At 35.0% G+C, this 21,678-nt stretch overlaps 3 protein-coding genes across 6 annotated transcripts in view; 1 reads left to right on the top strand and 2 right to left on the bottom strand.

Annotated features, from left to right (window-relative positions):
- Positions 1-3,750: 3,750 nt before the first annotated feature.
- On the bottom strand, positions 3,751-4,731 carry LOC140749177 (uncharacterized). Of its 2 annotated transcripts, none has more exons than XM_073082233.1 (3): positions 4,612-4,731; positions 4,335-4,563; positions 3,751-3,890 (listed from the first exon to the last, which is right to left on the bottom strand). In XM_073082233.1, exons 1-3 carry the CDS (start codon positions 4,720-4,722, stop codon positions 3,874-3,876), a joined length of 357 nt encoding a protein of 118 aa, XP_072938334.1. In that variant the 5' UTR covers positions 4,723-4,731; the 3' UTR covers positions 3,751-3,873. The 2 variants fall into 2 exon arrangements, with proteins under 2 accessions (XP_072938334.1, XP_072938326.1); XM_073082225.1 differs by having other exon boundaries at positions 4,366-4,563.
- Positions 4,732-8,714: 3,983 nt separating this feature from the next.
- On the top strand, positions 8,715-10,647 carry LOC140749168 (uncharacterized). The gene is made up of 4 exons (XM_073082214.1): positions 8,715-8,953; positions 9,280-9,403; positions 10,274-10,393; positions 10,502-10,647. Exons 1-3 carry the CDS (start codon positions 8,890-8,892, stop codon positions 10,386-10,388), a joined length of 303 nt encoding a protein of 100 aa, XP_072938315.1. The 5' UTR covers positions 8,715-8,889; the 3' UTR covers positions 10,389-10,393; positions 10,502-10,647.
- A 338-nt stretch (positions 10,648-10,985) lies between these two features.
- The window catches only part of LOC140755592 (solute carrier organic anion transporter family member 74D), a 77,399-nt gene continuing 66,706 nt past the window's right edge, over positions 10,986-21,678 (bottom strand). For all 3 annotated transcript variants that reach the window (XM_073090887.1, XM_073090895.1, XM_073090878.1), the window contains exons 7-11: positions 21,359-21,495; positions 20,113-20,243; positions 17,520-17,716; positions 16,825-17,001; positions 10,986-16,331 (exon numbers count right to left, since the gene is read on the bottom strand). In XM_073090887.1, coding sequence (XP_072946988.1) covers positions 16,189-16,331; positions 16,825-17,001; positions 17,520-17,716; positions 20,113-20,243; positions 21,359-21,495 — 785 coding nt within the window. In that variant the 3' untranslated portion in view covers positions 10,986-16,188. The remainder of the gene's footprint in view (positions 16,332-16,824; positions 17,002-17,519; positions 17,717-20,112; positions 20,244-21,358; positions 21,496-21,678) is intronic.

Genomic DNA, 21,678 nt, shown 5'->3' with positions numbered 1-21,678 from the left:
CGAAACGTCTCAATTGAAAATGCCCTAAACAGTATTATTACGTAATTTTATTATAGATTTAAATATCATAGATTGATATAAATAGATCCCAAGCTCACGGAAGATTTTAATCAAGTCTCAACTGAATCAATTAGCATATCGTGACATACGTATGCTGGTCGCAATATTATGGTGCATTATTTTTAATTAAAATACCATTCTTATTTATCCTGGTTAACCAATCGCCCTTGGTACTAACCGGCTTAGTACTTAAAATAATTGTACAAGAACATAAACGATGACGACCCAAGGTGTTCGCTAACCAGAAATATAAATTAATTATTAAAAGCGGTCTTTAAACCCGCGTTTCCCAACCTGTGGTCCGTGGACCCCTGGGGGTCCGCGGTGTCATCTCTGGACCATACATAAATCGCTCATTAAATGCAAAAGGGCCGCATTGCTGCTTTTTCCAACCACATACCTTTGTGAAAAGGCATTCCTACTCTTGTTTATATAAAAAACAAATACAGAAACAGATTACAGGTAGAATCTGATTTGAGATTACAGCTTAGTAGCAACATCAACCCGAATATCCCTGATTTAGTTGTAAAAAAGCAACACCAACCTTCACATTAATTTTTTTTTCATATTTTCATAATAATCAGTTATAATTATCTTTTGTATTTGTTTTTTTTTGTATCTGTAATAACTAAAATAAATACCTAATCCGTTTTTTTTTTGCTGTTTATTTTATTAAGGAGGTCCTTAAAAACTGTGTTTGATTTCCTAAGGGTCCGTGGACTGAAAAAGGCTGGGAAACGCTGCTTTAAACTATTACTTTTCTGAAAGCGATTGCACGCAGTTAGTTGAGCGATGAAAATGCAATGCATGCAGTGCTAAGACGTTTGCTTTGCGATACCATAACGCGACCGAACGCAGCTAGTCGCCAAAACATGCAGCATCATAGCAATCCCAAAAAAAAGAGATATATAGACGTAGCAGTTAAATTAAGATGGACACCTTTTGTACTATAGCATGAACATTAAGCGTTTTTCAGACTCTTCTTTCAGAGGTTGAGACCTGGAGGAGTCATGGAGGAGACTGCACTGAAGGTTTGCACCTTTTGAAGGTGTTCCCTCCGTCTTTAAAAAAACCTCCCCTAAGTAAATAAAGAAACCAGAGCCTAGTAATGGGTATCAGAAGGATTACAACCGAATTGACAAAAAACGGCTTATTAGAAATACCAGACAAACACTTGTCATCACTAACGAATATACATTACATTATGTTAATAGTGAAGATTTATTATTGTAAACATATTCCCGCTCATGACATGAACAAGTTTGAATATAAGCCGAGGCCGGCTAGCGTGGGGTACAGTGCAGTAAAGATGGCACGACTATTGGTACTCTTATTGGCCTCATGCCCTTCGATCACTAATAAGAACCTCATGCCTCATAGCTTGCATTCATGCCGCACCAGGTACTACAATTATTTTATTATATCATTTTATTTTTCACAGGGACTTCAATTTCATGTTGTGAGCCTTTTTAATTTGACTTCGGTAGTTAATATGCTTCATGAAAGGTATTGTAAAATCAAAAATATACCTATGTAATCTATTCATCTAAAACTTTTCTACGACTTAAACTCTATAATGAAAAGTACTTTTAATATAATTGTATTTAAACTTTACTTAACCCAAATTCGGTTTTAAATTGTTTTATCAAGTATTTTTTGTGTCTAGGTTATGGTGGTGGCAGCCACGGAGGTGGTAGTGGAGGCGGATTTGGTGGCGGAAGCGGATCCGGCTTCGGCGGTGGTGGCAGTAGCGGGGGGAACAGTGGCCACAGCGGCGGTGGCGGTGGCGGTAGCGGAGGCAGCAGTATTTTCTTATAATAGAGAAATAGCAAAAGATAATACAGTCCACTTGAAAATAAGTGGCCACTGCCGCTCACGGACATCTGTAATCAACTCAAGGTAGTATTCAAATCCTACCTGAGGTCGTCCACAAGTGCATTGCTACCCTGGATAACTTAAGTTGGAATGCCTCTTCGAAGTATCTCCCCTTAGAAAAAACTGGGCATCGGGGCATTTTTTTTTTGCAGAAATAGATAACCTCCGCAATTGAACCAGGATTTTAGACTATTCTTATTACGATTTGGGATAGATATAGAAGATGAAAGTGAAGCCATTACTAACATTTATAATTAATAAAATATTTAAAATAACAATAGTATCCTTTTTTATTTGTAGGTGGCGTTGCAGGTGGTGGTGGTTACGGTCACGCCAAAACAGGCATCACTTACCACTAGAGATGGGCAGAGGGTTTAAACCCATCGGGAATAAATCGGGTTTTTACCCGGTCGTTGGGAAGAAATAGGGTTTAAACCCGAAAATGGGTTTTTATTCGGGTATTTACTATTTTCACGCATATCTATCCTTTTTTAAGCGCAATTATTACTTCGATGATGATACTGTACTAAATATGGACTGTAAAAAGACATTTACAGCGCCAAAAATGCCATTTTATCACGCCATTATAGATGCAGACTTAAGTAAGAAGCCAATTAGCGTATGCCTTTGATGCAAATTTCAAACAATGTCCACGTCCCGTTGTTATTCTAGAATATAATATCCTTATGCCCCTATAACAATAAATACTAATAATAAAAAAACATCAAAAATTTTCAGCATATTTCACTTTATCTATTGAACCGTAATACGTAGACAGTTCAAATTTTCACAAGACATTTACTTCTATGGTTGCTATGAAAAAATATATGTCGTCCTCTGACTACAGTATACAAAATATTTATTATAGGGTGAAATTTTGAAGTGAGCCTTCAAGACTAAATCCAAAACTATAAGGATCAGCTAAAAAAGCTGAAGAGAGTTACGAGGCCGATATTGTGAAAAACTAAACTGCATTAGTTTTGCAAAATATCACTTTTCCTTTAGTTTGTCATATATTACTACTTTCTAGAATTTGACCCCTGTAAGCGACACTGTGCGATGATGGAATAATACAGGGTGTGATTTTTTTTAAATGAACTCGTTCGATTCCCCGATTTTCGAAAAAATCTAATGATGCAGTTTTAGTTTTCGTTACCTCGTAACTCCTTTCAGTTTTTTTTCAAACTCCTATTTATAAAAAAATGACACTTAGGTATTTTAGACAAATATAACGACACCTTAACTGTCGAAATCTATCTAACCAGATCCGAATGTATTAAAAAGATTTACATACATACAAAATATGCGCAAAAAACATAACCGTTCCGTGACAGTCGGGTAAAAAAAGTAGGTAAAACCTCAAAAATAACATTAAAAAATGTAAAAACGTTGAAAATACCGTAGAAACTTCTAGTACATCTATTCAATAAATATTTGATCTATTTTAAAAACTGTCTACAGATTTTATGAAATCATTTTTAAATACCCGAATAAATACCCTGTGGGAGGGTATAAACGGGTATTTATCGGGTTTAAACCCAGTACTGGGTTTAAACCGGGTGTTTTGCCCATCTCTCTGAGGAGATCGAAATAAAGCATATGGGGGAGTTGGGGGACAAGGTCAATCTACTATTTTATTAGATTAACCTTGTAATATCTGTACACATACGTATAACATATAATAATGTCTATACTATACATGTGCGTATATGTATGCAGTACTTAAGTATATATACTATACTATACTTAAGTATACAACAGTAATAAAAATAAAAATATTTGTCAAAAAAATAAAGTTTTATTCAATTTCCTCAATCCAAGGTCTTACCTTTCCTTTTCCTTTCCTTTAAACATAAATGTTTTTAAATACTTTTATTGAATATAAATCGAGCCTCCATTTAGTTGACACAGAACGTCGACGACGTTGACTGCCTTTGTTCATGGTTTATTCGCGTCTGAAAAAAAAATGACATGACGTTCTAATAATCTGCTAATAATTAATACTGCTAGTCATAGATATATTATCCTACTGGCGTATATGTATGCTGCTAGTAATTAACGTTATTATCGGTCTGTGATTCGAATCCTGAGGTACCACCGTCAAATTCTTATAAATATCATGTGATAAGATTAAAAACCTGTTATAAAAAAGAAAAAATAAATGATGACTGTAAACGGTAGTCACCACTCATCATTACCTAATGATGCATGCTCGTTCGCTACTAATTGATACTGATACTTATTATAATTATTTATTACACTGTTTGTATGGTATCTTCTGCAAAGTTTCATATTTTTGTGCATTTTCATAAGTTTTATACGCAGATAAGTACTTTATAGAATATAAATCCGTGCGTAAGGGCAAGTATATATAGAAAGAAAATTTCTTAAATGATTACCCATATCCTCCGTATCCAACTTAGTCCCCACCTTCGGGGCCGCCTTAATAGCCGCCTCCGTAGCCACCGTTATGTCCGCCACCGTCACCACCATTATATCCGGATCCGACGCCACCGTCGTTATGTCCGCCACCGTCACCACCATTATATCCGGATCCTTCGCCACCGTCGTTATGTCCGCCACCATCACCACCATTATATCCGCCTCCATCGCCACCGCGATATCTGTCTACGTCGCCACCGTTATATCCACCTCCGTGGCCACCGTTATATCCACCTCCGTGGCCACCGTTATATCCGCCTCCGTGGCCACCGTTATATCCGACTCCGTCGCCACCGTTATGTCTGCCTCCGTGGCCACCGTCACCATCATTTCCATGGCTATCATTGTTTTCGTAGTTACCTGAAAATAAAAAAAAATATCTGAGATTTTATTTATTTTTTTACATTATACAGGGTGAATTTTTAAAACGGGCCTTCAGGGCCAAATCTGAAACTATAAGGATTAGCGAAAAATGCTGAAAGGAGTTACGAGGCCGATTTTGATAAAAACTAAAACTGCATCATTACTTTTTTAAAATAACTTTTTCCCTAGCCGGGAATCGAACGAGTTCATTTTGAAAAAAAATACACCCTCTATATTATTGCACTATCTGATAGTGTTGCTTATAAGGATCAAAATCTGGGAAGTAATGATAAATGACAAACTAAAGGAAAAGCCTCAATTTAAAAAAAATACATATTTTTTCATATTAATTTGTCAGTTAAGTTCCCGCTATTCATCAATTTAAACATTTCGTGTAATAACATTTTTTTTGGCTCAATGTTTTAAATCATTCGAAATGGACGTTTTTTTCTTCAAGAATTTATATTTTTATGTCCGACTTAGTTAAGGTTACTTTTAGGACCATTATAATAGATTTAACTTGCTATGGGCGGAGTTTCGTTTAATACAGATGTAAAATTGACAATTTGCGAGAATGTCTTTTTCGAGTCAAATCCGAGTGATAACTAATCAAAGAGATATAGTAAATCATATTTACTGTTGAAACGTATTTATAAACAACAAACAGTAAAAATTTACTATTTAATCACTTATCTATTTTTATTAAAAAATAAATCCTAAAAACGGCGGTAATTTACTTGCCAAACTATTACTTTCTCATACTAAGCCGTATGTCACGGTTATAATATCGAATAATTAGTTGATTAACCAACAAATTCTGCAATAGTATGACTTACGTACGTTTCTAAAGAATTATACATAAATCATTTGTTATGTATAATCCTTAAGGATTAGTATGGCAATGTATGGAAAAATATGTATTTTCTTCAAAATTTTCCTTTTCCTTTAATTTGTCACATAACATTACTTCCCAGAATTTGATCCTTATAAGCGACACTATCAGATGGTGGAATAAAATGGAGGATGTATTTTTTTTCAAAATGAACTCGTACGATTCCCGGCTAAGGAAAAAGATATTTAAAAAAACTAATGATGCCGTTTTAGTTTTTATCAAAATTGGGCTCGTAACTCCTTACAGCATTTTTCGCTAATCCTTATAGTTTCGGATTTGGCCCTGAAGGCCCGTTTGAAAAATTCACCCTGTATAACATTACTGAATTTATTCGATGTTAAATATTATATCTATGTTATTTACAATTATAATTACTAAATATATGAAATTTATTGTGTACGTCTGAAATTTATCTGATATTTTATTGTGAAGATTAATTTACTTATTTTTTTCATAAATTAAGTACATTTGATTGAATTGAATTTTTCATCTTCATTATGATCCTAAATCACAACAGAAATATACTATGTATTGTTACTATAGCTATATATTGTTATTGAAATATTTCTAAAATTGTCGCATGAAGATCGACCGCCGATAGTCGCAGTCCGCAATCCCTTTTGACGTTAGCGCCCGAGACAAATCTACCTACATTTACACATACAGTCTGGACCGCCCCAGCTCCAGCTACCGCTTCCGCCGCCCCAGCCACCACCGCCGCCGCCCCAGCCACCAGCTCCGCCGCCGACACCACCGCCCCAGCCACCAGCGTGACCGCCCCAGCCACCACCGCCGCTCCAGCCTACACCTCCAAGGTCGCCATCACCGCCCCTGCCAAAGACGTAGCTGCCTTTGCCGTCCCTGATTACTTTGACAAAATCTGTGTAGAGAGAAAATACATACTTGAATTATACATTGCACTGAATTTCTGTAAGTGTTAGGTAGAGTTTAAATAATACGCAAAATTTTAGAAAAGGTAAAAAATATGATATTAAACTTGCGGATAGCTATGGTAATGGAAATACTCGTATTTATATTATAAAAAAATATATATTACTTGGTATTGCATGGATGCAGGCTACGAGGCCTAGGGCCAACAAGGGTACCAATTGTCGCGCCATCTCCACTGTACTGAACACTAAACTGCCCGGCTTAAGTATAAGTTTGTTTACGTGTTTCGGGAGCCGGAAAATGTCTACAATACTCTTCCCTATCAGTACCGCGTGAGATAAGACTGTTCAGTGGTACTATTTTATCCATATTGTGAACTAGATGTGCCCCGCCGTTTCACCCGCGTTTAAAAGAAACAGGGGCACAGCTAGTTCTAAAATATAAGTAGACTAAGTTACTCCTTGTTACATCAACTACCTGCCTATAAAAGTCCCGTCAAAATCGGTCCAGCCATTTCAGAGATTAGCTAGAGAAACAGTCTGTCTGACAGACAAAAATTGTAAAATATGTATGTACTATATGTACCGTAGGTATGTATATTCATATGCATGTAGTAAAAAGTAGTTATTTCAATATTAAAAACAGACACTCCAATTTTATTAATGTGTATAGATTAAATAGCTCGTAAGGTTAAAGAATTTTAGCGAAAAAGGTACAAATCCGTCGCATCGATGGGGGAAAAGGGCGCACGCAGGAGATAAACTCATTAAATCATAATGTTTACTAATTAGGTATGTTCATTTGCCTGTAGACATTGTAACTTATTTTCTTCGCAACATTGCAAAGATCTATCGGTTTATAAAATTAGGTATTTTTATTTTTCTGATTTGGTACGTACGTAATGAGAAAAAAATAGTATAATTACGATATTTTATAATTATAAATAACGTAGGCAGTGATATCAAATATGCATTACTATTATTAAAGGCATCTTATCGTGATGACCTTAAAACTATGCGTCAGAAATATTTAGGTAATTTGAATAAGACGAAGTTTATCTAAGTAGTTTATTTAAACTAATAATAATTTATGCCTGTTTTGGATGTAATGTTTTCCTCATGAAAGATACATTTTTGCGACGTTGACACTTACTTATCGTTATATTATTGTCGCTTTTATGCTAATGCTGACCGTTTTAAGAGCTCATGTACCTGAACTAAGGTTTCTCCGGGGTTGGTATTCGATAGATGAACGAATGCACGGCGTAGCTAATTGTTACGAATGTACGTCTGTAATATTTAAAAGTGAAAACGAACATAATATTTACAACACCATGATGAGCTGCATGGTACACTAGCCACCATACCATTCTGGGTTGCGGATGCAAGGCCGGCCAGGCAACTGAATGGGTTTAGAACTCTGTTCTGGTCTGAGTCTTTGCGTACTCATCTTTACGAATATCCGAAGCACCTACAATACTGGAAAACAGTCTTAGGCTATAGGAATAAAACGTGTAATTCTTTAAAAACAACATTGTATTCCTAGATAATACATACTCACTTAATATTGTCAAATCATGTACCTAATTAATGTAACCATGATGAATTTGGATTACCTACCTATCCGATATGAACATAGATTGATATGAAGTAGGGCCGCCTGTCGACTGAAAAATGAGAGGCACAGTTATGTATTTGTTGTATAATCTGAATTTGTTTTTTTTTTCTCATTTACCTACTTATCTCCTTACTCGTTTTTTCATAAATTAAACCTGTAGCGAATTGTCTATTTCATAGTATACCTATTAGTAATACTCAAAAAACATTTTTTGTTAACTTTGCTATTTGTCCATAAATCAACTTTATACGGATGCGCCAAGAGGACTCCGGTTGCGTTCCTTTGGAGATCCCGGAGTCCTCTACGCAGCGCTGAGGACGGACACCGGGGGGGGTTTAGTGCGGTAAAAGTCCCACATAACGTCACCACGTCGTCGCTCCCACGACGTCGATACCTTTTGAAGGTTCCCCCTCGTCAACAAAAAAAAAGGCAAGAAGAAAAATACCTACTCAAAATATTTTTTATGAAATTAATCATGTACTATTTACAAATGATAGGTAAGACATTAATTAGTTTCGTAAAACATTAACGTATACTTACAGCATACTGTATACAGCATTGCAGGCAGCCCTTAGGTAATTGGCATATAGGACACCCATCACACCGGGCCGCCGAAACATAACATTTGACACGGCCGTGTCGCTTCATGGCACTGAAAGTTAATTTGCCTAGTCATCTCCATCCTGTTGGCGGTCATATAAAATGTCCATAACAGAGAATTTCGGAACATTGATTATCAAGTCAGTAAAATGGAGGGCAAAATAAGTTTGTTAATGCTTGCGCTCCTCGCTACTAACGTGGTCTCCATGCCTGGTACGTAGTATTCCATTTTTATTATTTTTATGAATAAAGTGCATTGACTTGAAGTAAAGTGTTCACTTCCATCATTGATCGACTATAAATACAGAAGATGGAAGTCCTAATTCAGGCCGACTACAAACTTCGAATATCTCTCTTGAAACTAGAAGTACCTCTCTAGTGTGAAACTGTCTCTCTTAGGTAGGTATCTGATATAGGTACAAATATGAACACAGCAGCGTTTTACACAGCTATTTTAAAAAGAAAGCAACAATAACTGTGGCGGTGGTGCTACTGATGCCTAACTTTTTGTGCTATAGCTATGTTAATTATTTTCTCAGAAGGGAAGTTAAAACGTAATTACAATGAAAATGAGCAGAGTGGCCCGAATGGCTACGAGATCGGGAGCGAAGAGCGGGACGCGAGTATCGAAGACAGTGTACCCTGTGCACTCTTTGATAACAGGTTGAGTATGCCTTTTTGTTTTTGTTTTTTTTCATGTTTTAATTTATTTATTTTCGTAGTAAATTATTTACAATATTAACCTAATAGAAATACAAAATTATTAATAAAACAGGATTTAAAATAGTTATGTATGAAAAATAAATTAAATATAATAAGCTTCATCCAAATTGCTGTCCTTTGGTAGCATAGATTAGTTTGGTAGAGTCCCCAAAACGCTCCTTTTTGTTAAATGCTCCTCATTATACTTACTAAAAATATAATGATAACAAAGCATGATATTGTAGTTCATCAGATGTTAAGTAGGAATATAGTACTTACGCATTTCTTTACTAAATATTACACAACTATATGTAACATCGATTAACACAGTTTTGGATATTTCACAGACTTTAAAGACATTATAAATCACACAACAGTCAATCCCATGTAAAACATACAATTAAATCCCATAATGATAGCTGTAATAGAATAAAACTATTTCTTGAACCAATTTACAACTTTTATTATTCCCGCGCAAAATACAACTCTAAATTCAAGAGCGCTCTTTTTCTTTTTTATTCTAACTCATACAGTCATACCAGCCAGTGACTAAAAATGGGAACTTATTGTTATAAAAATAAAAATTATAAAAATAATCATTATAGTAACGCAAAATAATTAATTAAAATATACTATAAAAAAGAATTCTAACAATAGCAACACAGGAGTAGAAAATCTACAAAATTTCGGACGAAATTTGGTCTGTAAAGACCAGACCCTCCAGCTAAACGAAACAACAGACAGGGAAATTAAGACGACCTGCAGGCCACGCAGTCCAAGCATACATTTTTACCAACTTTAAACCGCCTTCCTATTTGTTTCCATATACAGTGGCAGTCGAGAACACGGTTACGATCCCCATGAACACCAAAACCACGGGTATCGTAAAGGCGTCTCTACGTCTGTGAAGGCGGCCGCAGCGGCATCCGCGTCTTCGTACAGCTAAATAAGGTAAGACAATAGTACCACTTCTAAACGTTTCATACAAAAGTTTTTAATTTGCTACTGAAAACTTTTACATACAAAATTTAAAATGGAAGTTATTTTTCTATTTTTCAGGCTGGCAGTTATAACGTTTTATAAGTGTCGAGAATCTAAGAATGGCAACTGATTACGGAAAAACATTTAGTATAAATTTTACTCACTATGACGTCATAAACACAACAATATATAGATTTAAGATAGATTAAAAAAAATAATTAAACACTTTGTATTGTCTTTATGGTGTTGTTTTTTTTAATCAAATTAGATTTTAGATATAGTAGAAGCAAACGTCCCCTCACCAATAGACGGAGTGGATGTCCACCTATTGGTTTTTGGCGACTTGCAACCATGGACATCTACATCTCCCCAAATAGAATTAAAGTCCTAACTGAGATCGGACACAGATGTTTTGTTAACCTGAAGAGGACTTGACGGCTCTGAAAAGCATGTCTCCACAACACGTCGTCATATAAATATATCTCCTTTTACGACAGATTATTTAGAAACTTCACCATCGATTCCAACATCTTAAATTTATGATGCAAAGAAAACAAAACGATATCTCAATAAAGTTTTTATTTACAAATAATTAAAAAATACGTGACGCGGGTCACAGTAACAAATCTACAAGGTTTCATAGTTACACTTATTATGTTACAATATTTAACATATAATGTTAACCTTTGAATTCGTAATAAGAAATACAGGATTATGAAAATAAGGCAAACAACGTGAAGTACAGTCACAACAAAATGTATATAAAGTTTCTTTGCTACAAAAGCACTTCAAAATTAACAAGAACTTCGAATGTAATATGCAAACTTGTCTAGAATATTTTTCTACTCATATTAAGGTGTCAAATTCAAATGAATTTTCCAAAACTTGAATTTACATATAAGTAAATTAACATGCACTATTTAAAATGACTACATACATATATGCAATATTTTCATGATCACTTTATTCTATGCAGTTTACTCGACGGCAATAACAAGAAAACGCCATATTTTGTGATGCTTTCTAAACTCATCTAATAACAAAAATAGTTTTGTATATATTGTGAATTGCTGCCCAAATGGGATTAACTTGTACATCAGCAGTATAAATTTGATCGCGAAATGATATTGTATGACGGCATGTTCCACTTAACGGTCAAAACGACATAGGTGATATTGACCCTCGCATTCACATGTCAAATACAACATAACACAAAAGCGCCGTATCTGATCAAGCAGTTAATATTCAAGTCTATATAACAGACCAAAATTTATAAAAAAGAATCACGTCGTATTTCCATACACTTGCTACATAATTTTAGCAAATATTACAAGAGAACAATATGCACATTGAAAACAGTCATTATGATCATCAAGTGGAACGCCAGGAGAGGTATTATTACAACAATATTTATTACAACTAAAACATAGACTAGTAGCGTTGTGTTCACTATTGCCGGAGAAGTTACATTTACACCTAACTACACTTATTTGATTACTAAACATACAGCAACAAACAACAAATTAGCTAGACGCTAACATTGAGACACTTTAAAAGATAATTATAATTATGAACAATAAAATTCAAAAACATTTCCTAAGACGAACATTTTATAAATTAGTTGAAGAAGTTACATAACGAAGCGTTAGTTTCGCGTACGTATTACGGCGCTAGCAGACTTGCTACTTTTAGCATCAACGTTTCGCGTTTAAACGATGGAATCGATGCTGCGTCACGTTTTGACAAATTCCTGCGTTCAATTGCAGTATCAAAATCGCACGTTAATGTATTAATGCGTTAATGCATTAAAGATTCGCGTTTAACTCGTTCAATTGCCATTGGTAGCTGCGATCGGCGCTCAAACGTATTACGTTTGATATATATGTAGCTTATGCCAAACACCTAAATCGTTGTTCATCGATGCTAAAAGTAGAATATCTGCTAGAGCCCGTAGAAAAACACTAAATATCTTACAAAATAATCATTATCAATACGAATTGTGATGTCCGATTTAACTTCACCTTAAGATGGCACGCTCCCTACAAAAGCATTCTAACGCTGATTTTCTACATAGACATGCCGCTTATTATGATTAAAATGACGATTAAATATTATGCAAGTATAAAATTTAATGTAAATTTTTACTAATAAAAATTGCACAATAATAATGCACAAATTACAAAAGTTAAGTATTAATAATAATAATTTTCACTAGGCTTTATATAAGTAGACATTAAGGACGAAGAATTAAAAAAGAAAAACAGAACCTTAGCATGCAAGTGTGATAAAATGTGACACGTTAATTTCTCCTTATGCAACATTTACATACTCGCAAGAAATACGCACGATACCTTGCTGAACATTAACGCACAATAATTTGCTTCGCGCTGAAACCTACGATCTGCGGAGATTGGACGAGCATCGTAGCGAATGGCGAATACACCCGATGGGTTTATTCGCGTATTCACCTGTTCTCAACAATTATGTAATCGTTGCATTTGACGAGGACAAAATTATATAAAGTTTTAAAAATATTTTATTTGTTCAATTAGAAAAAGTGAATTATTTGTCATCTTATGAAAAGAACACGCTTGCGTTGTAATGCGTTGTATCAAATATTGTGAGGTAATTATTATTTACTTAGTTTATTTCTATTATCATTAATATTGTTCGTTTTGATTCGGCAGTGAAGTGTTTTCCTTGAATATTATTATTGTTCTTAAACAAAGTCTCAAAATACAAATATAAATGTATTTATTGCACATGCAAAAACTCAATAAAATGGAATTACTACAATAAAATTTAATATACAAATTACGAGTTAATATATCTTTTATAAATTTATAATATAACGTTTAAAATATAAGTAAAACGTGATAAAAGATCACAGATCTTGTAATGTTGGGGTGATTATTCCTATAACGTGTCGCCGGAGCGGCCCCTAAACCTAATATTTGTAAACCAGCCATAATAACTCTAATTTTACTAAAACGTTACACACGACCCAGCCTTTTATAAAAACAATGGAAACACATCCATCTGAAACTATACACAGTAATACTATTTTAAACTACAAATAAACAATTTGGCTTGAATAATATTAACAATATTTATGCTATTATTTATTTTTTTTGTGATGCAAAAATGTATAAATATATTCCTGGTTAATCTGAAATATATCAAAATGTATACAGATACAGTTTATAGTTTCAGCGAGTGTTTGAAACAAATATTTAATAATACAAAAAGAACGTATAAATTGTATAGCATTTCATAATATTAAAAATAACATCTTAACAGTCTAAACAAAAATGCTTACATTCCGCGCTAATATTATGTGATTATATGATAAATTCAATAATATGTACAGATTTTATTATAATTTGTAAAAAAAACTTTTTTACTATACTAATATAAATGTCTAATCACTAGCCATGTAATTCGCAATAATAATAAAAAGGATTAATCTAAATGTTTACTATATTGTACTGGTGTTTTTTCCAAAATTCCTTGTGGACGTATGACTTTCACGTAAAATATTGAAAATTTACTTCTTTTTTAATTATATTTAAACACTTTTATTGTACAAAAATATGCGATACTTAATTTGTGGCATATACCTGCAAACAGCAGAAGGCATATCAAAAATATTTTGATACAGCATAGTAAACATTTAGTCACTGTAGTCAGTCCCGTTACATGATTTAATGTAAAACACTAAAATATTTTAGATTATAAATATATTATAGGCATTTACCAGAATAAAGCATTCGTATTATGCTCTGAACTGTTTATTTACAACAGTGCCATCAAACTGCCAACGGCATTCTGATTATTTACTAAAATAATTATTTGTCTAAGTTAGCTGTTGTAATTGTATACACAATTATTATGATGATATTTATTAATAATATCGCAATATTAAAAACGGGAACAAAGAATAGAAATTGACAAAATGCCAAAATTAACGCCGTCTATTATAAATTAGTCTTTTAAACACAAACTCATACACATATTTTATTTTAAACTCGAAAACTATTATTTTATAGATAATTATTCAAAAAGTGAAAATATAAAAAAACATTACAATATTATTTATTTCATTCGTATAATTAATATAAAACTCAAAATTGATTTATTACGTCCTCTAAATCTGCATCTACATAAAATTCTTTGTAAAATTGAGCGCATATTACATTTAGTTAATACAAACTAGAATAAAAATGCATCAATATTATTTGAAATGCAAACGTTGACATTTATCATTTGTTTAATTGTATATAAATTATAATTTATTTTTATGATCATATAAAAAGCTATTAACATTTTAAATAAGTAGATAAAATAATAATTGTAAAGAATTAGTAATGTAACATGATCAATTTTTATTAACAAACCCCAATCATGGAGTAATAAAAACATTTCATAAGGTTTCTTTATCTTTTTGAAGAAAATCTGTAAATAAAATATATAACAATATATATTTATTTGCTCCTAATTTATTATTGCATTATTTTATCCCAAAAATTTAAATATTAAAAATATATTTTATAATTTTCCGTTATAATATTTTAGTTAATGGCGATAATATTATTTCGCGTAGCATTTACATATTGATGATATAATTTACAACACAAAATGAACGATTAAAGTATAAGACAAAATAATTGACATGGAAACACCATGAGACGCAGAGAAAACGTTTAAAACGATTAAAATGTCTATACGTAAAGTCTTAAAACTAATTTTTCGCTACTGTGATGCACTCATATTCGGGTTCATATGATTGACATTCAACTTCATTTAAAACCATCACTCGTATTACATATTATAGGGGTATAAACAAGTTGTGGGTCAATCCTCATATCTATTTTAAAACGTGATTTGTAATATTATCATTAAGATAAAAAACGTTTAAAGCTGCAACTTGAAGTTCATATTATTTACCGTTGTCTGTGAAAGACGAAGGCTTAGTTCTTTATAGACGGCTCCACCTTTACATAAGCGTTCTGGGGGATAACTTAATTTTGGAAAATAGAATATATCTCGTTGTAATTATTATCCAAGTAACGTGCGCGCATGCGCAGCGGCGAGGTGGAATATTGAACCGGGATGAAGAGATTTGCATTGTCTAGCACTTTTGGTTCCGATGTCTTTAAGAGTCAGATGTTCACGATCCAATTACAGTGTCGCGGTCTAAATAACGTTTTGTAATCTTCTTATTTTGGATTTGATAGACTAAATAATTTCCGTGTTGTAGCACTTTCGATCCAGACACTATCCTACCAAGATATTTTATTCATAGCGCTTATATTTTAGACTTTTTGTCATAGTCCGAGAAAAATGTTGGCATTTTGAATTTGATTACACGTGGGACTTGTACGTGTGTCAGAGCTGCGTGCCGGTGCGCGGCGGCCGCAGCGGCGAGTGCTCGTACACAACACGAACGAACTCACATACACACACTCGTACAAACACAATAGTTGGAGCATTGAACTCGGACACACAGATTTTCATTTTAGAGCGGTTTTGGTTAGGACGTTTTCAAGACCCAGATGTTTGATTGGTAGTTGCAGACGCATTATGGAGTGACGGCCTAGATTTTGCTTTGTAGCACTTTTATTTCGAAAGTTTTCGAGACCCAATATCCACCAGGTCACACACAGAATGATTGTCAATATGGATCGATTTTATTGGATCCAAACCTATAGATTTCCATTTTTTATCACTGTAAGTCCGGTCTACACGTGCGACTCGTACGTGTGTCAGAGCTGTGTGTCGGTGCGCGGCGGCCGCAGCGGCGAGTGCTCGGGCGGCGCGTCGCCGGGGTTCATGTCGATGCGGCCCGCCTTGCTCCACACCAGCATGTCCATTATGAACGCGAGGAACATCAGCGCCGCGGACAGACCTGCAAAACGGAAGTAAGGGGTTAGTTATATAAAAATGTCTGATTTTTCACGAATCGAATAGGATGTTAGTGCTTTCTGCTTTTTTGCCCTATCACTAGAGTGTAAAAAAGAGTATGCTTTATCCTGATTTGAAGGGGGGCGATGAGGCAGATAATAGGGTAGAATAAGTTTCCTTCTACGCAACAGAAAGAAATTCCGGGAGACGGAAAGGGAAATAACAACTGATCTTCCGACCCAGGATAAAACAGTAGGGCATCAAAGAAAATTCTACCACGTCTTCCTCCAACCCCCATGACCAGACTCTAAATCAACTGTGACAACACCACGTCCATTTTTGTTACAAATGTCGTAGAAGAACGTAGTGACCTCAGTCACTGGACCACGAAGATGAAGATACAATAAAGATGTGCCTGAGGCGGTCGTTGTCGTACCACCTGGCACAATACGTCGCCAAACACGCCGCTCGCGAACTGGCTCGCTACATACACGTACCCAGGAAGAAGTGCCTGAGGCGGTCGTTGTCGTAGGACGCGCAGACGGGCAGCAGGCCGCACGCCGCGTCGCGCAGCCGGCACGCCGCGTCCACACACGCGCCGAACACCACCGGGCACGGCACGTTGCCGAACACGCCTATCGCGAACTGGATCACGCCCATCGCCATCGCTTTATCTGTGACAAAAATTAAAATAAATAAGTATCAATAACATTAATTAGTTACATTTTATAAGACAGAGAAACATGACGGAGAATAGTGTAATTATACTTTTTAGATTGTCCGTCAGTTATACCAGCTTTCAGATGCAATTAAATTAATTTTGAAATTGGTTTCATTAAATCAGAAATAATCACAAAAATAACTTCCTTTCAAAGGGACTGGTTCTGGATCTGTAACCAAAATTAAATGCCACACGCGGCGTAACAAGTATTTACTCCAAAACATGAAATGTACATAAAAAGTTACTGTGGATATTTTCCAAACACCAAGAGATGGCGCGTCTGAATCACGCTATCAAAGTTTTCTCAATATTTGCAAATATATAACCTATTTTTTTCCTATTCCCTATTCTAGTCCTAGCCCTATTCTAGTCCCGGAACTACAGGGACAGTGCAAATATATAACCTACAAATTGAAACTGTTGAAGCACAGCCGCTGCCCGGTTATAGTTACGGTAACTTTGTCAAATCACCGTGTTTATCCGTGCACCGTATGATGAGCAGCACGGCGCCGACCTCGCCGCTCGCGTGCACGAACATGACGGCGGCGAATATCGCGATGAACGCGACGAACTGCGAGCACGCGCCGCCGCACTCGCCGCTCACCGCCACGCCGCCCGCGCCGCCCACCACGCCCAGCGACGCGTTGAACAACTCGTAGCGCTCCAGACTACGCACAAATTTGTTTGTTGTCATTATAATAATAGTTCCTATTTTTTATTACAATTACAATAATTTATATTTTTTATGTATATCCCAGCATTTGATCCTTATAAATGACACTATCAGATAGAGGAATAATATAGAGGGTGTATTTTTTTTTTCAAATGAACTCGTTCGATTCCCGGCTAGGGAAAAAGATATTTAAAAAAATTAATGATGCAGTTTTAATTTTTATCAAAATCTGCCTTGTAACTTCAGCATCCGCCTCGTCCTTTCAGCATTTTTCGCTAATCCTTATAGTTTCGGATCTGACCCTAAAGGCCTATTTGAAAAATTCATCCTGTATAATATACAGGGTGAATTTTTAAAACGGGCCTTCAGGGCCAAATCCGAAACTATAAGGATTAGCGAAAAATGCTGAGAGGAGTTACGAGGCCGATTTTGATAAAAACTAAAACTGCATCATTACTTTTTTAAAATAACTTTTTCCCTAGCCGGGAATCGAACGAGTTCATTTTGAAAAAAAATACACCCTCTATATTATTCCACTATCTGATAGTGTTGCTTATAAGGATCAAAATCTGGGAAGTAATGATAAATGACAAACTAAAGGAAAAGCCTCAATTTTAAGAAAATACATATTTTTTTACATTAATTTGGCAGTTAAGTTCCCGCCATTCATCAATTTAAACATTTCGCGTATTAACAATTTTTTGGCTCAATGTTTCAAATCATTCGAAATGGACGTTTTGTTCTTCAAGAATTTATATTTTTATGTCCGACTTAGTTAAGGTTACTTTTAGGACCATTATAATAGATTTAACTTGCTATGGGCCGAGTATCGTTTAATACAGATGTAAAATTGACAATTTGCGAGAATGTCTTTTTCGAGTCAAATCCGAGTGATAACTAAACAAAGAGATATACTGTTACTTTTGAACTGTTACGTTTACTGTTGAAACGTAGTTATAAACAACAAACAATAACAATTTACTATTTAATCACTTATCTATTTTTATTAAAAAATAAATCCTAAAAACGGCGGTAATTTACTTGCCAAACTATTACTTACACATACTAAGCCGTATGTCACGGTTATAACATCGAATAATTAGTTGATTAACCAACAAATTCTTCAATGGTATGACTTACGTATGTTTCTAAAGAATTACACATAAATCATTTGTTATGTATAATCCTTAAGGATTAGTATGGCAATGTATGGAAAAATATGTATTTTCTTCAAAATTTTCCTTTTCCTTTAATTTGTCACATAACATTACTTCCCAGAATTTGATCCTTATAAGCGACACTATCAGATGGTGGAATAATATAGAGGGTGTATTTTTTTTTAAAATGAACTCGTTCGATTCCCGGCTAGGGAAAAAGATATTTTAAAAAACTAATGATACAGTTTTAGTTTTTATCAAAATCGGCCTCGTAACTCCTTTCAGCATTTTTCGCTAATCCTTATAGTTTCGGATTTGGCCCTGAAGGCCCGTTTTAAAAATTCACCCTGTATATTTTTATTATAATAGAAGCAGCCAACAAACGTACAATCAACCTGATGTAATGCCGACAAATTGTGTTTTTTTTTTAATATAATACAGTAGTAGCTCCTGACGCCCATGGACGTCTGTAATCCACATCAGATATGATTAAATTCGGCCACAGGAGGAGGTTTCGGAGGTCGGCCACAGGTGCGTTTCTACTACTGAAGACTAAGCTGGCATACCTCTGAAGTCTCTCTCACCACCACACCCTTCAAACCAGAACATAGCAGCGTTTAACACTGCTGTTATTGGGCAGAAATACGTGTGGCGGTGGTTCAATACTATCTTATAGCAATAGTACTTATATTTTAACGACAAATCATAGATTAGTAAAGATTACTTACTCCTAACAAGAAAATGTACCCAGTTTTGAGAATGGAAATAGTTGCGTAAAAAAGTTTTGCCACGTCTCCGTGCTAAAATGTCCCTAAAATATTTGAAATTATTATTATAAATTATTTAATTATCATGTAAATTACGCAGTATTAGTTATTTATTCGTAAATTTTCTCTAAAAATGTTTTTACTTGTCAAGAATTCAAAAAAAGAACTTACTATAATAAGCCATTTGCGGCTTCATTCAATTTCAAGGCGGCGAAGTATCTTTACTAATCTATGCGACAAATATTATAACCTCTACGAACATTTGTAATATCAAATCATATTAATAGGATCCTAGAATAATTTTATATATTTATGTAAAATTAGTGAGATTTCATCACCTTTCATCAGGTAACGATCCATTCGTTGTAAACACTATTATTATTTTCCGTTATACTATTTGATTAATCGCAATATACAATTAATCAACAAAACAATTGCACATAAAACTCGGAACATTGTCCCCTCACGTGCTGATCGCCTTGTCCCCGCGCGCGTTGCCGTCGACGCACGTGCAGTTGTAGTACAGCCACGTGCTGTTGTCCAGCTGCAGGCTGCCCATGCAGCCCGCCTGGCACGGCGATAGGTATGTGAAGGAGTCCTGCAAAAAAAACAATAATGGTTTTAGACAAACATACATACGTACACAGACTCGTGCGCACGCACACACGCACATACGAACGTTCGTCGAACGAACGTACTAGTCGACCAAGCAAACTAGGCGAACCGGTGGAATGCGGTCTCCCTCCTCGAGTATAGCCCCATGCCCCGCTCACATCCTAGTACTGTTCGCAGCTAAAGTCTCATTCTAACAATTCACATATAATTTTTGGGTTATATTTTTTGTTGTATTGTTATTGTTATTAGTTGTGCATAATTATTGTTTCTTAGTTATTTAGTACGTTATTTGTAAGGTTTTAACTGTGTCGTGTGCTAAGACAACATTAAAATGTGGAAAAGTAATACTATTCCTATGAATAGTATTACTTCGCCATCGAAGAGGGAACAATGATATAGCGAGTTTTGCGTTTTACATTTTTTTTTTTGCACTCATTAGTTTTCGTAACAGTCGTTAAAGTATAAATTATAAGACAAAAATTTAATAAAAAATACAATTTCTATGTATAAATCAATATTTCACAACAAGTTATTATTTTTTTGCCAGCGGTACGCACAGCGCTTTCGAGTGACGACACGATTGACATTCGTCAAGTTGGCTTGATCATGCCATACTACTCATGCAAACATACACACATGTATGCATACAGCGCGCTTGAGTTGAGGCACGCGCACACATGTCCACGCACACACCTACGCAGTTTTAAACTAAATTTCAGTTTGTTAGCTTAGTTTTCTGGAATGATGGTAGAAGCAACAGTAACAGTAACAATTATATTTATCCTCGTGTATCGTTATATTCTAATTAAAAAGCTAACGCAGAGGCGCATGGGAATCTCCTACTCAAAAGTAACACAGCATCTATGGCTAATTTCATGCAGGCTTTCCTTGGTACTGAACTCACGACTGTTATTATAAAGAAAACGGTTGTTAAACCTTTGAATACATCCGGCACCGATTGACTAACGTATGCCGCCACCAATACGCATTAAACCAGTGTGGATAACTAGGCTCCAGGTCTTCCCCAGTTATGGAGCGAGACCCGTACCCATTAGTATTACGTTCTAAAAGGTAACATACATATATCTTATAACTCACCTGACCACAGACAGGACTGTAGGGTGCGCCATCACACTGACAATCCGAGCTGCAACTTAAGCTGCTATTTATGCTCTCAGTGTTCAGCAACCTGAAGTTCTCCTCCGGACAACTCACGAACATTAACACTACCATGCCTGGAATTTGTAAACGGTCATAATTATTATATTATTTTTTCCAGATACATAGATACACCTTTCACCCATTTTAAAGGTTGTAGAGCTAATATAATTCGACTGACCATCGGTACACTTATTTCTTTCGGAAAGCAGTTCTTCCGTTGTAGTGGAAGGATGTGGAAGCTGGCTAACTTATATATG

The sequence above is a fragment of the Epargyreus clarus genome, unplaced genomic scaffold (assembly GCF_041222505.1).
Source record: "Epargyreus clarus isolate Ecla_fem2 unplaced genomic scaffold, WU_Ecla_fem_2.2 ptg000003l, whole genome shotgun sequence".
Classification (NCBI taxonomy): domain Eukaryota; kingdom Metazoa; phylum Arthropoda; class Insecta; order Lepidoptera; family Hesperiidae; genus Epargyreus; species Epargyreus clarus.
Note: the sequence above shows the minus strand (reverse complement) of the source record. Positions and strands in the feature narration are given on the sequence as shown.

What these genes read in the sequence shown, in the direction of transcription:
- LOC140749168 (XM_073082214.1), top strand. Translation starts at nt 8,890, where the DNA reads ATGGAGGGCAAAATAAGTTTGTTAATGCTTGCGCTCCTCGCTACTAAC. An exon ending in TAACGTGGTCTCCATGCCTG is followed by an intron (nt 8,954 to 9,279) that starts GTACGTAGTATT and finishes TTATTTTCTCAG; the next exon opens with AAGGGAAGTTAAAACGTAAT. An exon ending in TGTGCACTCTTTGATAACAG is followed by an intron (nt 9,404 to 10,273) that starts GTTGAGTATGCC and finishes TTCCATATACAG; the next exon opens with TGGCAGTCGAGAACACGGTT.
- LOC140749177 (XM_073082225.1), bottom strand. Translation starts at nt 4,722, where the DNA reads ATGATAGCCATGGAAATGATGGTGACGGTGGCCACGGAGGCAGACATA. An exon ending in ATATAACGGTGGCCACGGAG is followed by an intron (nt 4,564 to 4,611) that starts GTGGATATAACG and finishes GTGGCGACGTAG; the next exon opens with ACAGATATCGCGGTGGCGAT. An exon ending in CTATTAAGGCGGCCCCGAAG is followed by an intron (nt 3,891 to 4,365) that starts GTGGGGACTAAG and finishes TTTTTTTTTCAG; the next exon opens with ACGCGAATAAACCATGAACA.